Source organism: Loxodonta africana, chromosome 12 (genome assembly GCF_030014295.1).
Source record: "Loxodonta africana isolate mLoxAfr1 chromosome 12, mLoxAfr1.hap2, whole genome shotgun sequence".
Classification (NCBI taxonomy): Eukaryota; Metazoa; Chordata; class Mammalia; order Proboscidea; family Elephantidae; genus Loxodonta; species Loxodonta africana.
This window is the reverse complement of record NC_087353.1, coordinates 5,981,800-6,000,599: the sequence shown is the minus strand read 5'-3', so window position 1 is coordinate 6,000,599 and position 18,800 is coordinate 5,981,800. Positions and strand designations below refer to the sequence as shown.

General features: G+C 40.1%; 1 protein-coding gene across 1 annotated transcript in view; it reads left to right on the top strand.

Annotated features, from left to right (window-relative positions):
* DLGAP2 (DLG associated protein 2) overlaps window positions 1-18,800 on the top strand; it is a 149,061-nt gene that overhangs the window by 69,481 nt on the left and 60,780 nt on the right. The window contains exons 3-4 of the mRNA XM_023550382.2: window positions 3,166-3,313; window positions 14,172-14,391. Coding sequence (XP_023406150.2) covers window positions 3,166-3,313; window positions 14,172-14,391 — 368 coding nt within the window. The remainder of the gene's footprint in view (window positions 1-3,165; window positions 3,314-14,171; window positions 14,392-18,800) is intronic.

Sequence of the window (18,800 nt, the reverse complement as noted above, 5' to 3'; positions counted from 1 at the left end):
CTCAGCTGCTAGCCAAAAGGTTGGCAGTTCTAACCCACCAACCTCTCCTTGGAAACCCTATGAGGCATTTCTGCTCTGTCCTGTAGAGTCACTGTGAGTTAGAATCGACTTGATGGCAGTGGGCTTGGTTTGGAGGACAACTTTGACTTCTGCTGCCTCTAATCCTGATTGCAGTTCCCAATCTTAGTTCGGAGATGTATAGAGATAGCTGGCTTTCTTGGACAACTGTGTTAGAAAACGCTAAACCGTTGCAATTGAAGAACAATCTTTCTGTTAAGCCTAATGAAGCTGAGTTGTTGTTGTTGTTGTTGTTGTTGTTGTTGTTTGGTAACTATTCTAAAAACATATGGTAAGACAGAATTGAATCTTTTGGGTTCTCTGCTTCTATAACACCGCAGCTGTGACCTTGGGGTTAAAAGCATGAATTCTGAAGTCAGTCTGCCTGGGTTCAGACTCCAGCTCTGCCATTTCCTCGGCCTGAACCTGGCCAGGTGATTTAATATCCGTGTTTTGGTTTCCAGCTGTACAATGAGGGTTATTAATAGACCTACTTTATAGGATTCATATGAGATTAAATGGGTTAGTCCCGTGACAAAAAAGCTTAGAACTAATGGTATTTTGCAGTGTTAACTATCATGATTCAATGTTTGAAAAAAAAAAAAAAAAATCACATTAGATTCCTATAATTGTGACTTTTAGTGGCATGCCCAATCTTGGAATAAAGAGAATCACTGAAAGCTATAAGATGTATTGGAAATAGATTCAGAAAATGCATTACATTGTCTCAATGTCATCCAACAGTAACCAAAAAAGTTGTTAGCTCTAGTTTTTGAGGATACGCCTTTCATTCACAGTGACAGGCAATGGATTTGAAATTGTGGATATAAAAATAAAGACAAAATCAGTCATAGTATTTTTAGGGATTCAGCCTAGAAGGCAACTTTAATTTGAAAATGTTAAAATGAAAGAAAAGGGGGGAGGGGCACTATTAATCAGAAGGGCAAGTGATTGTATTGAGAAAGAATAAGGAAGGTATCAGCACTGGTTGGTAGAAATGCAAAGTCTGAAATCGGTGATTTCGAGAAACTTAGGAGAGAAGAAAAGCAGAAATTTTACATTTTTTACAAAGACAAAAGTGAAAGAAGCCAAGAACAGACTTGGATACAAGGATCCACCTGAGAGGCCATGGTGTGGGGCTCCTCCCCCTCGCATTTGACACTATATTAAAGACACAGCAAGTAAGCCTTACATGAAGCAAACTGTAATTACGTGAAGGGTGTGGGTAAGCCCCAACACTCCTCAGATTCTCTGGATACTATTGATATTTTGCTACTCGCATTGCATCTGGTCAGTGCAGTGGGGGAATAACCAGAGAGCTGCCTGTCCAGGATATTCGCTTGTCTTCCTCACTGGGGACTCCAGGTCTGAGGAAAGGAGAGAGCGCCCTCTGCTGGCATCTTTGCGGATTCCCCCCTCCTGCTGGGGGAAGAGCGACCTGCCCACTGCTCCTTGTTCAGGTGCAGTGGGAGGGAACAAGGAGTCAGTATAAACATATTAACATACTTCCTTAGATAACAAATTTAGAATGTGCTTAAAACTAATTTCCTTCCCATACGCTTTTCATTTGTTGGAGATGGAGTGTGTTATACATGTTGTTTTAAAACAAAAATTATTTGTAGCAGAAATAAAACCAAACCCAGAGCCGTGGAGTTGGTTGCAACTCATAGCGACCCTATAGGACAGAGTAGAACTGCCCCACAGGGTTTCTAAGGCTGTAAATCTTTATAGAAGCTGACTGCCACGTCTTTCTCTGCGAGTTGGCTGGTGGGTTTGAACCGCCAACCTTTTGGTTAGCAGCGAAAGCAGAATGCTTAACCACTGCACCACCAGGGCTCCTTGTAGCAGACATAATGACTTTAAATACATAATTAATGGAGTTTACTTAATCAGAACTCATAACGTTGAGTCCAGGTTTTTTTTCCCCCCCTCTCTCTCCACTGCCCCATTTTTAAAGGACGAAATCACAAAGAAAACAAATTGCATCATAAGTTTGCTTTGAAAAGTAGGGAACACTTAATGGAGAACTATGGAGTCAGAATTATCAATCTAATATTTACATACATTTTTATATACAGGCCTATGCAATGATATTTAAGGTTCCTAATTATTAGCCAAGGAGTGCTGGTGGTACAGCTCTTAAGTACATGGCCTCTAACTGGAAGGTTGATGGTTCGAACCCACCAGCCGCATCTTGGGAGGAAAATGTGGCAGTCAGCTTCTGTAAAGATGACAGCCTTGGAAACCCTATGGGACAGTTCTACTCTGTCCTATATGGTTGCTATGAGTTGGAATCAACTCCACGGCAATGGGTTTTCAATTATTAGCCACAATAGGAAAGAAAAATAATAATTTCTGACTATATCACTCCAGTTTTTAATTTAAAAAATAATTTTTACTACATTGTAGAAAGATTGTCAACAAAAATTGAAATGAAAGAAATTCAATTAGCCAGAAATTTAAACATCCTCAAGGTTTTTTCATACTTTTAACATCTTAAAAATTAGCGAGAAGGGAGACTTTAAAGGAATTTGAAAGAAAATGAGCATTATGATGAAAATGGAACTGATTTCTTGGTTTATCCTTTTTATTTGCTTGTATTGCATAATCTGAATAACTTCACAAGTTAAAACTGAAAGTGATACTTTTGCTTTTATTTTTCTGAGTATGTAATGTTGCAAAAAAGCTAATATGATTTTTATGAGACTTTTATAGTTTTTTGTTTTTTTTTTTTTTGGCTTAGATTAAGGTGCCAAGTTTGCTATCATATATGAGTTACTGGTGCTGTCAACACTTTTTTTTCTTTTCCTTTTTTTTAATGTGAAATGAGCCTCATTTCACTACCCAGCCATAAAAAGTCAGGCTTGGAAGCAGTTTTGTAAATAGCCTCCGCTATTACTTTTGACGAAGCTCACATTGGTGAATGTGAACCTGAAGAGTATTTACGGAAGGCACGGTTTGCCATTAAAACACAGACATGGAGCTGAAGGTTTTTACAGCAGCCTCTCAGTGCGGGTTCCAATATTCATTCTCTTCTGTGCCCCTTCAGCGGACGTTTGTGAACTGCCTTTTCTCTTCACGTCTTTCTTTCTTTCTTTTTTCATATAGCCAAAGCTACCTGCAAGCTGCGAGTGACGTGCCTGGTGGTCACAACCTGGATCCCTCTGCCAACTACACCTCCCCGAAATTCCGCTCCAGGAACCAGAGCTACATGAGAGCCGTCAGCACTCTGAGTCAGGCCAGCTGTGTGAGCCAGGTTGGACATTGCTTTTAATTCATTCTCTGTTGGGGTCTAAACTGTAAAGCCATGTTGTAACGGAAGTCTTCCCTGCTGATGGCACAAGCATCTCCAGGGAACATTTCTTATGTGAACAACATGAGTACACATAAATTTGCTGCCAGGAATTCCTTTCGACTAATAAAAAAGGCATGCACTTTGTAAGACTGATTTTTTTTTCAACCTTTATTACTCTATATCATTTTTATATTGACTTCATCTTAGCAAGGGATGCTTTATAAGCTATTCATCTCAACCTCTTTTGTTTATTTGGTGCAGAATGTCTTCTTTTGCCCCCAGGACAGTTTTCTAATAGAATGGGATCGTCGTGGAAAGGCCCTGGTGGCGCAGTAGTTAAGCATTTGGCTGCTAACCCAAAGGTGGGCAGTTCAAATCCACCAGCTACTCCTTAGAAACCCTGCAGAACAGTTCTACTCTGTCATATAGGGTTGCTATGAGTCGGAATCGACTCGATGGCAATGAGTTTTTTTTTATGGGTAGTGGTTTTCAGCCGTGTCTTTCAAATTGAACCTCTGAAGGTCTAGTAGAAGCGTTGGAAATAGGCTGTGATGTTTGGTGTCATTCTTATAAAATTGCATTTGTAAGGCTAGTTATCAGTACAGTATGTATTTCTTGCTAGGTACTTTGGCTACAAAGGCCCCTAGGTGACGCAGACAGTTTGCACTCGGCTGCTAACCTAAACGTTGTCAGTTCAAACCCACCCAGTGGTACCAGAGAAGAATGGCCTGGCAATCTACTTGTGTTAAGATTATAACCAAGAATATCCTGTGGAGCAGTTCTACTCTGTAACACGTGGGGTCGTCATAAGTCGGAGTCACCTCGACCACAAGAAACAGTGATTTCGGCTACACATAATATACGTTGTCACTACCATGAACGAAGGTGTTTTAATTAGGCCTGATCTCAACAATGCAGTGCCCCAAAGATGTGATTCTGTTTTGAAGCATTCAAAGAATATACAAGAATAAAATCAACATTTCCTGTTGATTCTAACCATCATCTATTATAGGATCAATAATTTAAGTAATAAATGAATTTTAAAAAATTAGATACTTACTGATTTTAACTGCTTTAAAAAAAGAAAAAAGTACTTAAGCTGACCTTGTATTTTGCGTTACACATAATGTTTTCTTCGATTTGCTATAGTGACTAGGAGCGTGGGTTTTTGAGTCCAGAGACCTAAGTTTCAATTCCCCTCTGCTTCTAGTGACCTATTTGGCCTTGGGGAAATTCCTAAACTTTTTTTTTCCGTTAACATATTTATTTTGCAATAGCAAAAGTTTATACAGGCAAGTTATAAACCAACAGAGTATTGTTTGGCCAACAGACAAATACTATGGCATTTAACCCTCAACCTTTCAGTTCTCTGAGACTCTTTTCTTTTTTTATTGTTGTTGAAAATGTACACAACAAAACATACACCAATTCAACAATTTCAGCATGGACAATTCAGTGGCATTGATTACGTTCTCCAAGTTGTGCAGCCATTCTCTCCCTTCTTTTCCGAGTTGTTCCTCCCCGATCGACCTAAATTCACTGCCCCTAAGCTTTCCTTCTAACCTCTGCTTTTCTCCTCAGTGATTTATCATATTATAAGCATAAATGATATAATACAGGCGATGCAATTAGCAGAGTAACAAAATAAGCATTCAGTGGATTTGGGATACTATTATGTAAAGAGCCCAAAATATAGTAAGTAGCCAATAAATGATAGCCAGGATTATTATTCAACAACAATAGTAATAACTAGTGAAAAAAAAAAAAATTGACTCATAGCGACCCTATAGGACAGAACAGAACTGCCCCATAAGGTTTCCAAGGAGTACGTGGTAGATTCAAGCTGCCAACCTTTTGGTTAACAGCTGAGCTCTTAACCACTGCACCACCAGGACTCCGTTCAGTCGCTAGAGGGGTTATTTATAACTTTGGAATGCAAAAAAGATAACTAGTAGCAGTGTATGATTCTGACTACTAAAAGTCCTTCTGTTTGTAGATAATACCATGAGCTTCGGGTAGCTTGCCTGGGGCTAAGTATCTTTTGCCACAGACTTTAAATTCGTTATGAGAGTCTTCATTTTATGAGTTTTTTTTCCTATTGGAAAATTGTAATCTGGACTCCTTCTACTGAACTGCTTAGAATTTTCCTGTTCCACAACACAGGCAAGATACCTTTTCGATCTACTCAGATTAAAAACAGGATTAAGTCTCCGACTGCTGTAAAGAGAATCCCACTGACTCTTTTTTTCTGATGATAAGGAAAGAACCAGTCCTAGCTTTGCAGACAAGAACTCTCCCAGTTTTAGCCCTGAAAGTCCTGCATCTTAGGAAACCCCTGAGTCCTGGGCATACGGGCACATTTGGTCACCTTACCATCTGCCCCCAACTACATCCCTGCAAAATATAACAATACTAATAAAAACAGAGTGCCAGCAATTTAGAGTATTATAATGATTTAATTAATTGAGTAAATTCTCTGTTTTAGCATTGAGAAAGTCCAAGATGCTTTGAGAAAGATTAACTAAACAGATTAACTGAAAGACAATGGTAGATTTTTACAACTTTCTCCCAACACATGGATAACTACTGTCAAAACAAACTTTCTCCTTTTAAAGATGCCAGTGTTCCTTTCCCATTAATAGAGCCTACTTTGCCAAAATATAATTTTTTAAATCAACAAAGTTTATAAGCAGAGGTTTAAAGTGATTTCCCCACAGGCGTTAACAGCTCCTTACTTTTTTTTATTTGCTTTTAAAAAACAGCTTCCAATTAAGTAGATATCATACCTCTCCACATGTTCTTCCCGAACCTTCAGAGGTGTTCTGGATTTCATGGACATTATTGTGACAAAATGTAAACTGTATATTAATACTCTCAACAGTATGCTTTTGGTGAACCCAAATGGGATCTACAAAAATAATTCAGCGGAAATAACATTTTCTCATATGTCTCTTTCTATCTGGAAATGTTCACCGTTGTAAATAGTGGTAAAGCAGACAAGTTGGGTGTTTGGGGTTTTATTTATTCTGATGACTTTGAAGTTTAGAATTCTAAATCATTCCTATTGCAGAGTTCTATGAAATAAACTTTAAATTGAACTCAATTTTTAAACTGTCCCATATGGTTTCCAAGGAGGGACTGGTGGATTTTGGGGTAGCAGCCGAGTTCTTAACCACTGTACCACCCAAACTCCTTGTACCTGGTTACTTAAAATAACCCTGGAGCACTGGCAGTGTGTGGGGTTGTATCAAATCTACAAACAACCTGCTAGTAACTCAGTATCGACCCTGGCAAATACGACTTCAGAACACAGGAAGGAAGAGGGCAGTTCTTAGTGATGACACAGTGATACAGGAATCAGCAATACGTCTGTGTTCTTGAGACGCTTGAATTTAGTGGCTAAAACTGTCAGAGCTTTGCCCTTTATCTTTCATACTCCATTTTTTTTCCTCACGTGCAAAAATGAAATTAAAGACCTGAGAGAGCGGAAAGGGGAATTATTGCCTAATGGGTACAGGGTTTTTGCTTGCGGTGATGAAAAAGTTAGAAATAGTGGTGATGGTTGTACAACATTGTGACATAGTAACTAATGCCACTGAGTTGTATGCCTAAAAATGGTTAAAATGGAAATTTTTATGTTGTATACATTTTACCACAATAATTAAAAAAAAAGGTAGCCAAGAGGATCGATGAAATTAAGGATAGAAGCAAGTAGCTTATGAGACCTGCTAGACCTTGATAAGTAGAGCAGACACATGCTTATGTAGGAAGGCCTGGACAGAGGAAATAGGCACTCATCAGTCACAAGGTATGTGAGACACTAAATATTTGCGGGGCACCCATTACTCATAAAATCTTAAATCAGACATCCGTTCGCGACACCCATTCTAGTCCTATGTGTCCCCTTCCTGAGAGGACAAACCCATAGCTGTCAGGGTAATTGGCCAGCTACAGCTCTAGCCAGGAGTTCTTGCCTTCGAGTTTTGACAGCAGAACAAGAGTGTTTGGGCTCCAGCCGACTTCAATCCACTGAGCCCCGTTGCAGCTCCACAGCTGGTTCTCGTAACTGTCAGTGGAGCAGGCTGATGCAGAGAGAAAGAATGGACCTGGGAACGTTAGATAACACAAGACCCACGTAGTATGAGTCTTCCACTGGTTCACTCTCTGTCCGTGGTTGACCTTCTCCATCTCTTCTCTCTTGCTTTTCGCTGAATATTTCTTATCAATTTAATAAACCAAGTGATTCAAGAGTCTTAAAAAAGAGAGAAAGAAAGAAAGCCTAACTAAAATCTTATGAGATTTTTTCATCTCTAAGCCATTTCTTGATTTGAACTTCATTAGCTAAATTCAACTTTGGTTCCTTTTAGCTCATGGGCCTGGAAAGAAAGCTTTTAGTGTTCTGGCTGACATTATGGAATTGTTGGGTAAACAGTGAACGTTCAGAATTGCACGTGAAACTAGCACCTAGAGTTTGAAATGTATACATGAGAACACAAGTCCTTATTGACCAGCTTATGGAATCAGACTTGTTCATTTACCCATAAAATTTCTTAACTGGAGGAATCGCATTGAAAATGCTAGAAATTCACATCAAACCTATTGGTATTCCAGAACCCTGAAGAGATGGCTCAATGCTGCTGACAGCATCCTGGATGCAGTGGGTCTTTTTGTCCGGTGTTCTTTTGACTGCTTACTCACAGTTGACCTTTCCCAGAGGGCCCTGAGATGTAACGGTTTGTCAGTACATTGAACAGGCCTTCTAAGCTCTGTTTTTATTCTCAGAATGATGTCCGCTAAAGTTTTAGAGAACATGGTTGGATTTTTCTTGTCCCATTTTGCTCCTAATTTTCTGTGTTAAAATGTTTATACATTTTGCACATAATGTTCACTGTTTAAACCCTCTATTTTGCTAGATCTACACATAAAATGGAGTAATACCCAAGTTTTTTATATCCCCTAAATGTACATAGGATTTTAAGATCCTTTCATCTTCTCTCTTATGATAAATAATAATATAATAATGATTACAATTTTCAGAGGCCTACCACATTCCTGGAACTGGGCTAGATGATCAGTGATAGTTACCGTAATCCTTGAACAGCCCAGCGAGGTATGGCTATTATCCTCACTTAGAGATGTGCACTCAACAAGTATTTTGTTAGAGCTCCTACCTTATGCTTTGCTGGGAATGTAGGAAATGCAGTGGAGTAAAATACATAGTTACTGATCTGAAGAAGTTTATCCATAAAGCAACTCAGTCTGAAAGAAGCTGCCTTTTTAACAGCTGCTGGGACTCTGGGGATTCAGGCCCATGTCCGGCAGATCCCAAAGCCAACCACGTAGATGAGCAGACTGCACCCGGGAGCCCTCTGTTCTGCTCTGGCCCTCCAGCCCCTCTTGGCACTGAACAATTTCTTTTATGATATCTCGTGCTCATTCCCACCATGAAAGGCCTGAAAACCAGGCCAGAGGAGGCACGGAGTTAGCCAGTCACACAAGGCCAGCTTCCCAAACTTGCTGGAGCTTCTGTGGGCAGAGACTTCTTCTTGGCTCTTATCTTCTCCAAGCAAGCCAAAAAGAGCCCATCATTTTTATTCTTTTATGATACGAGGTGGCGGGGTGAGTCCAAAAGCTGATTTTGCTCAGTTCTCCAATCTACTACTCAACCTCTTGGCTTCTCATTGTCTGCAAGAAGTAGGGGCCCACAGGGAAGGAAAAGAAGGTGGGAGATAGGTGGCAATGAAGCTGGACCCATTCAAGATGTCTAGGTCTTAGCTTTGACTTTTTCCCTTTTTCTCCATTGCAGATGTATTTCATGTCACCTGCTCCAATTCTGATTCTCATCCCACACACTTCTGTAGGTGATTCCCAGTGTGTCTAGGACCTAGCACCTCCCAGTCTAGAATGAAGAAGTGCTACCTGGATAAAAGCTAATTCGGTTTTGTTTTAGCTTATTTAAATTTTGGAGTCCTAGTGGTGCGGTGATTACGAGCTCAGCTGCTAACCAAAAGGTCGGCAGTTCAAATCCACCAGCCACTCATTGGAAACCTTATGGGGCGGTGATTACGAGCTCAGCTGCTAACCAAAAGGTCGGCAGTTCAAATCCACCAGCCACTCATTGGAAACCTTATGGGGCAGTTCTACTCTGTCCTGTAGAGCCGCTATGAGTTGGAATTGACTTGACGGCAATGGTTTTGGTTTGGTTTATTTAAATCTTACCTTATTAGGATTCACACTGTGACAATTTTAACTACGATGTGTAAACATGTGGATTGGATTGGTCTGACAGTTCATGAATGAAAAATGAAAATTGTCCTTGAGGCCAAATACAACATTCGAAGCTCTGGAAGGGGCCAAGAGGTTTCTTGATCCCCGTTCTTGTCTTTCCCGTGACAGCGTCTTTTCATCTTTCCTGTGGCTCAGCCCAACCAAATCTTCCTGAGCTCACCGTGTCTATGAGCAGAGAAGGTTTTGTTTTGTTTTGTCTCTAATAATTCACAATTCTGAAAATCCCACCAGCTTTGCACTCCTTTCCCCCGGGGGTTGGTGGAAGATTCAGGGGCTGACAGCCGTCTTAGCGTAGCATGAAGGAGGCGGTACTGGGAGTCGGAAGAGCAGCACTTAACAGGAACACGTCCCTCACCCTCATTATAGAAAAGATACTTGCCTTCCTCACAGTTTTAGATCATGCCCGTATTTTCCCGTTATCTCTTTTCTTCTCATTGTCTTGTAAAAAGCTCTTTTCCTGTGGTTGTAGCCTCTCATATTTGTCTTTTAAATGTCATCTGTCATGACCTTCAAGAAGCCCCAAAACCAAAAAACCAAACCAGTTGCCGTCATGTCAATTCCAAGTCATGACGACCCCATGTGTTTCATGGTAGAACTGTGCTCCCTAGGATTTGCAATGGCTGTGATCTTTCAGAAGCAGATCCCCAGGCCTTCCTTCCTGGGCTCCCTTGTGTGGATTTAGACCGCCACACTTTTGGTTGGTAGCTGAGCATGTTAACCACAGGGACTCCCCAAAAAGCCCACCCTTGGCCTTAGTTAGAGCATTGTGCTGCAACAAGACAGTTATCTTCATTACCCAGCAGCCTCCACCCTCACCACCTAGAACCCTCTCACTGTACTTCCTCACAGTGCCCTTACTCTCTGGAAGCAGTTCAAGTAATCTTCCTAATTACTTCCAGGTCACAAGGCAAAGTAAGATCCCCGCTCTCACTGCAACGTCAAAACCATGCTGGTCATTTCTACATTTACCCTATTGCCTTAATATCCTCATGGGATATGTATCCTGAGTGAATTTCGCCATGGTTCTAGTTACAGTGTAAAATTATATCCACTTTTCCAAATCCCCTGCAAACTAGGTGAAAAAATCAGCCTTCAGATAACAGATCGTTTCAATATTTCAATCCCCCTCTAGGCCACTATGAGCTCCTTCTCTACCACTTTTTATTTGTTTAGTGGAGGAGTGACCTTCATCTCTAGAACCTCAGTAGGAAGTTTATGTAGCTGGAAGCATAACCACGTGGCCCTTCCTGATATTTCAGGCTTTTGTTTATACAACACACGGAGAAGTTTAGCAGCATCTCTTCTTCAAGAAGGGAGAACAGATGGGCCCGCAGTGAACTTGCAGAAGAGTTTCTACTGACAACTTCTGTCAGGGCTGCTGGCAAAGGCTGGTGACATCACTCATTAATTGGCCTTTTCAAGCTGTCTAACCTGCAGTGTTGACATAAATGACATAAAATGATCTAAGACTTTTGGTAAAATTCTGCACAAGTGAAAGCTTAGATTGAAAGAAACCCGTAGTCCCAAAGATGTTGTCCTATTTTCACACCAGTGTCAATGTTTCTGATGCATTTTACTCACTAGGTACCTGAGGCTGCTATGATGGCAGTGTCTTGGTTCTGTCTGTGCCCTGAGTTTGTCTGTACCTATCCAAGATCAGAAATTCTCAAACTGTTCAGTTGACTGCAGTCCCCCATTAATTTTTCTCTGGCCTTTTATGCTGGCACAACCTAAAGCCTTTCTCTGTCTTACTCTTTGGCTTGGCAAGTAGTCCTGTCCTTTCCTTCCCCTCAGCGCCCTCCTCCAGGATCTCTAGAATCAGTGACTGAGTTATCCTCACTCAGCACCTTAGAGTGAAAGCAGCCATTTTTCTAGCATGTCAGTAATATTTCGGTAAAATCAGAGAAGTCCATATACAGGTCTTCAAATTATAGCTGGTCACAGATAATAGTATTCTGTTGTCTCTTTTCAGAGAAGAGTCTGATTCTTTTGCCCTGCTTTTACTCTGTGAGCAATTATAGGAAAAAAAAACAACTCTGGCTTTAAGAACAACACATTTTTTATTTATCTGCAAGCATAATTCATGGGCTTCAGAAAATTGTTGGTGCTTTGGACCCTCGTGCAGGCTGTTCAGATATTGCTAAGGTGAATGCAAAAAGAACAAGAAGAGAAATAATCATTTCTTCATTCTCAAATTTTTAAGACGAAGGAAGAGAGGAAAGAAGGAAGAGAGGTTGTGGGGAGAGAGAGTGGAGGGAGGGAGGGAAAGAGAGAGAGAAGGGAAAGAACTGGCATAAAGATTTTGAAGTAGGGACAAACATAGAGAAGTAAACATATGCTTACGGAACTTGGAGATAGTCTTTGGATAAAGACATGTACAGGTTTTTGTGGAACCCGGGGTCGGGGGGGCTACGTCTCACCCAGCTGGGGCACTAGGGAGGGTCACCACCTGGAGAAGATTACATCCCAACTAGGTCTGAAGGGTGTTGAAGAGGGAACCAGGTAAAAAACGGGGAAAGAACATCCCAGCAGAGGGAGCAGCCTGTTCAAATTCAGAGGCCTGGGAGAAAAGATTGTAGTTCGGGAGCCGCATTATTTTCATATGACTTGAGCGTATGGTCCAATTAAGAAATGTGCGGAGGAATAAGCCTGGAGAGGTGGGCAGGGGCAGGATCGTGAAGGGCCTTGCTGAGGAATTGGCCGTGCTAAGGCGTTTGTACTTAGCTTAAAGGCTGGGTGCCAGTGAAAAATTGTAAGCGATGGGATGACACCATTAGATTTGGTAGACCAAGAGACAGAGACTGCTGAAATAGACAAGAGGCAGCTGTAATAATGTGGCAGAGAAGTGGACATGGCCAGAGCAGAGAAGGTCAACTGGAATGGTTGGTGGTAGCAGAATAGATGTGAAGTAGAGAATCAAAAAGACCCATGACCAGCTGGATACAGAGGATGGGGTAAAAGGGGCATCAAGAATGATTCCTGGGTTTCTAGCTTAGGCTTCTCTGCAAGCCCATGGCAAGAGGGAAGAGGCGAGGAGAAAACCTGGAGGGGGAAAATGAAACTGCATAGTAGGCCCACTGTAGGCAAGATTATAGGTATTATTACAGGTACTATTCCCTGTGGCTTCTTTCCTTAGCCCTGCTTCTACTCTTTTTACTTCGTGTGTCCTTTCCTCCAGAGCCCCAGCCTTATCTTATCAGTTTCATAAACACTTATCCACCTGTGTATATACATCTGAACATTAAAATACACACGAGTGATATATCCATAGTAAGTGAGTAATTGGAAGCAAATCATTTATCAAAATTCCATTCAACCAAACTGAGTAAATCATTCGCTTAGAGCAACTGGTTTCTGTCTGTGCTGAACCAGGGGGCGCCTTGCCCTTACGTCTGTGAGCAACTACCTGTCACCAGCCCAGCTTCAGTTTTTCATTCCTAAAATTCTCGTCCCTTTTCCTGCTCCGTTCTCTTCATCCTTGTCTGTACAATATGTCGCTCTATTGGATTTCCATTCAAAATTTCTAGATTTGACTCATGAGAAATACATAAGTATTACCATCTGGAACGCTCCAGGAAAGTATGTCCTCCACAGTCATGCACCCTCAGCAAAGGCCCTTCAACTAGCCTGATGGTCACACCCATGCATACATATAAACCGGAGATCCCTTCACTGTCCAAAGGCAGGATGATTTTTTTTTAATACAGTTGGAACTTTTAGGTTCCAAGGGTGACTCTACTGATGAGGATTAAATCGCAGCCTTGCAAAGAATTACTTTATCTGCTAAACTTTCAAAGTGTGTATGCTAATCTCTTATGCTAAAGGAGGGGGAAAAATGTGAAATTTAGGTAGATGCGACTTACTGTGTACAGACAGATTTGGTCCTGGATTTATGGTCCTGTCACACATGGAGTCGCTATGAGTTGCAATCAACTCGATGCCAACGGATTTAGTTTAGTTATTTGTTTCTTTAATGGTGAGAAGTATGTTAGTTTATATGCCAAGTTATGTATTAGTTTGAATGACAAGTGGATGCAGACTCTCATATCTTTTAAAAGAACTGAAGATAGCTTATGGCACTTAAGTGTTTATTTACATACTCTCAATACCTGGAGTTGTCTGTGCTGTAAATAGCTTGGGAAGGTGAAGGAGTCACTTGGGGAAAAGGGAGGAGGGAAGGACTAATATTTTGAACACTTCGTTTGCACCAGATTCTTTGCTAAACTTTTAAACGCACTCTCTCTCTCAGCAATAACTCTGCCTGCCATACTTTAAAGCTTTGCCCTGCGGTTCCATAGGTTTTCATCGACATTTTGGAATTCACTACTTACTTTACTGTTTAATAAGAAATAACCCAATAAACTATTCCCCGAGCTCAACACATTCCTCAGTCTGATTTCAGATTAATTATGCTGAAGATATAAGACTGTAAATGACTATGGCGGCATGAATTTTAACCTCCACTTGTCCTTTTATAACGTGGTTGACACTGTCTGGACCTCGGTTTTAAGTGTACTGTTGATTATTCTAGATGAGTGAAGCTGAGATCAATGGGCAGTTTGAATCGGTGTGTGAATCCGTCTTTAGTGAAGTTGAATCTCAGGCCATGGATGCCCTTGACCTTCCTGGATGTTTCCGAACAAGGAGTCACAGTTACCTTCGGGCCATTCAAGCTGGTTACTCCCAAGACGATGAATGTATTCCTGCCATGACATCCTCTGACATCGCCTCAACCATCAGGTCAACAGCAGGTAAAAGAATGCCCTTTCTGTCCTTGGTTGTGGAAAACTTACAGGTGTATTTGAGGCTTTATCCTAGGGGAAGCAGAGTGCACCTGTACCACAGGTAGAGTTTACTACCCAAACATCGGATAACTTCTGCAAATTGCATTGGTTCTATCGTCACATTTTCAATGGTGTTTGAAAACATTTGTTTCATAGATTACCTTTTTGTCTCCTAGAGTGTAATCTGTTAATTATTAAGGTTCTTCAAAATGATCAAGTGTATCCAGACTTACCAGTCTGACAGAGACTGGAGGAACACCCAAGACAGTGGCCCCCGGACGCCCTGCTAAGGCAGAACTGAAGCCCTAGCCTCAAAGGACTTTTCCACCTTTGAGCCGAAGATTAGACAGGGCTATAAAGCAAACAATAACACACATAAAGAACGTGCTTCTTAGTTTAATCAAGTATACGAGACCAAATGGGCAACATCTGCCCAAAAGCAAAGATGAGAAGGCAGGAAGGGACAGGAAACCTGGACACAGGCAATCTGAGGTGTAAATGGAAATGGGGAGAGTGCTGACACATTGAGGGAATTGAAACCAATGTCACAAAACAATTTGTGTATAAATCTTTGAATGAGAAACATATTTGCATAGTAGGCTTTCACCTAAAACCCAATAAAAAATTATTAAAAAAAAATAATCAACTGTAGCTTTTGTAAAGTTTTGTATGGGAGAACATTTTTAAACTGCTGCCGTTTGGAAGGTGATCCTGTTTTAAATGTTAACGTTTAGGAGGTTGAAGTGAAATTCCAGGTTGTCAGGTAATGACTCCTAGGCCCCTCCTAGTGGTGTCCAGCTGGACCTCTGTGCATGGTAAGCAGATCTATAAACATGACTGATGGCTGCGCAGCAAACCAATCGTTAATGTAAATTCACTAATAGTCATGTAGGGCCCCAAGGAATCTATGTCACCATTTCCTCAATTCTTATGGAAAACCAAACCCACTCTTTGAAAATTTACCACCTAAGCTAAATATCACTGCCTGATATTTTATGGCACTATTATTATTTATATAATGCAATAAATATGCATGGCCTCAAGAAACCCATAAAATATAGCAAGCAATAAAAATTTTCCATGCTACATATAAAAGCTAAGAAGCTAAGCTATGAAATGGGGTTGGTTGAAGAGTGAGGTGATCTGAATATCTTAAGACCTGGAATACTGCAGAAGCATCAAAGGAATGTCAGGGGGTAGTTTTGAGAAGAAATAGAATGCACTTTGTTTATGGTAACCAGGCTTAGGAAGCAGAAGACACGTAATTGGGAGGGGGCGAAAGCAACGAAGGAAAGCTCCGGAAGGGATGTGTCATTATCCCCATAAATAGATCCTGGTTTTTTGAGTGCTGAAGTTAATAAGAGTTTTAAGCAACTGCCCATTACAAGTTGCAGCCACTGTGTAAAATATACGCTATCATTGAACTTGAAAGGACACCGTTTGTTGGGACGGTCCATAGATAGGCGAGCAGATACGGATTTAACCCTTATTCCACAATGGCGCGACTGTGAGATCTTGGGCATGTTAACTTTTCTGAGGTGTTCAAAACAGAAAGGAATAACTATTGATACTGTCTTCAAATATTTTTTTTCAAGTACATTTAAACATTTTTTTTTTCAAAGACCCCTGTGAATGTGCAATCTTCTTTTTTATGTTGCTCTGTGGCACCTGAGTGGAGGTTATCGCACTCCTCTGACCACTAAGCCTTGGGATCTCTGTGAAGATGAGCATTGGATCCTGGCATAGGCTGTTTTCAAAATGCAGCCTGTGGTGATGGAGACAGGGGGTGCTAAGGATGTGTGTCCTGTGAACTGGCCAGGGCTGCAAATATTATCCAGGTGCGACCTGGGGGCAGTGTGTGTGTGATCTGGGCCTTAGCCTCGGATTCTCTCCCTAGATGGCTCCTTCCCCTGGGTGAAGGCATGGGTCACCTCTCACGCACTGCCCCTCTGTGAAAAAAAAAAAAAGAGAGAGATGTGATAATAGAGCAAATTAGAAACTTGGGGAAGTAATAAGCTTTACAGTCATTGCATTTTTAAAAAAATGGTGTAAGAGATCATTAGTGATCTATGCAGCCAATATTTGTTGAGTATCTATTCTGAGCAGGTGCCAATTAAGTGTTTTATGGCCTTCGGAAGTGCTCTGAAGCAACAATTACCTAGTAGAAAATGACTTTATTGTTTTTAGAGCTGTCATAATAAAGTATAAAAATAAAACAGAGATTACATGGAGAGAACCTAAGAGCCAGTACTGAACTCAACCCAAAATTCTGATTTATGTGTAACTCATTTTTACCTAATACATTTTTGTACTCCCGAAGCGTACGCATCAAATTAATACAAAAAAAAATGCTTATTTTTCAAAGTTTCTATTGTAGCCTGGCTTAGTTATTAATTAAAATGTCCTCTAGATTCTATGGGAAGCATCAGAGTTAGAGAAAGATTGAGAATCAAATAGGGGAAGAAATGTAGGCACTGTGACAAACGGAGTGCAGCTGAATTAGAAATTGCCACCTTGAAGAATGTAAGGGCAGATTAATCATGCATTCGTCCCTCTCCCTGTTTTTTTGACAAGGTATTTCCATGTATTTGAAAGTTATAACTTTCTTTTCTTAGAATTAAGATGCTGTACAACAATAGTATATTTAATAAAATGATGAAAATTTTTCTGAAAAATCCCTATCTGGAAAAACATACAAAAATAAAATTATGCAGTAAAACTATGAAAATATACAGGATGCAAATGCTCACATAGTTGTTGTTATTGAACTTCAGCTTCGATTTGGACTTTCTTGACTGTGAGTCAAAATGGGTGTCCACTACTTTGGATTTAAATACTTCTTACATTTGTATTTAAATACTTGGAAAATCACATACTAACACTAACACTTAATAGCTATCCTTTCTTGACATGTGTGTACGTGTGTGTGTGTGTGTGTGTATGGAGAGAGAAAGAGAGAGAGAAATTATTTTAACAAATTGATTTCTCTTATGGGTCTAAAACTAGCTCTTGAAAATAATTTGAAAAAAGTTACTTTCAAAAGCATTCCAAAGTGATTATTTTGAAGAATAACATTCATTTAAATGTTTTCTTTTTGAATGTTTGAAAAACAAAAAAAGTTGGTATTGTCTCACCTTATATAAATGCAAATGTATAGTTTTAATATTCATATATTAATTAAATCTCGAATGTTTGCATGAAAAGTTTATTAAGAATTTTAAAATATGTGTTAGACATTTTGTTTTAAACATTAACGGGTCAATGCTGCCAGTGAGTGTTTTCCTTGCTCTGCAGGGGCTCAAGTTCATCCAAGTTTTTTTGCTCAGCCCTTAAAGGCGTGTGGTGATCCAGCTAAGACAGACACTTAATCTAATCTCCTGGGAACCCAAACAGGAATCGGATACAACGTGAGGCGATATGACCCACAATCATAAATGCGTCTCCATCCTACTGTTTCTTCCCTTATGAAAAATGCTGCCTGTTGATTAGTGTCCTCTCCTTAAATGAGGTGGTTTTGAAAACATCCAACTTCCATTTCACACATGGTTTCTTTCTCATCTGTGAAATGATTTATCAGGAAGATTTACTTGTCTAAATATGCATTTCACCCGATTTTTCTAGGGAGGGGGTATTATTGATACTGTGGAGGAAAATGCTATGGAATTAGATTATAATGATTTTTCTCTGGGTCAGAATGTTTCTCAGCGTATGTCACAACTGACTCCAGAAGCCATTAAAACAAACGGAAAATCTGTGCAACGCGTGACAGAGGAAACAGCTGTAAACTTATTTTTATTTTATAGTTTACATTTCCATAGACACTTGTCTCTCAAGGACAAACAATAATACCCAATTTCCAAAACAGACATTTGCTAGACGCATATGCGAAAAAGTATTGCTATATTTCCGTACCTTAAATTATTAGAGGTAGGCTAAACATTTTTCTTTACTTCGATTTTTTTCATACTGTGATTTGTTTCTATTTTTTTAAAGTTTACTTCTTGACCTGTCTCAATTTGAAGAACTAGGACTGTGTATTTAATCCTCTCATTTAAGGATCTAAACCTAGAAATGAAAAAGAGCGTTTTCCCTAATTTCATCTTTAAATGATGCGTGGTGTTTCACATGTGAGTGCCTGGTAAAATTGTTCTCGTGCATTGAATGTGTTGCCTCAACCTTTTTTGTTTAGGTGAGGAATTGGCTTGGTCAACTTACTGTGTAATTACTGTGCAAGCATACATGAAGAGATAATGACCTTTTTTTTAGTTTGAATTTGAAAAGTTGAGAATTTAAATTTACAAGTTGGAAATGGAAATCAGCTGTCTGTTAATAAAATATTTTGGTCAATAGATTAAAGATAATTTGAAATCATAAAA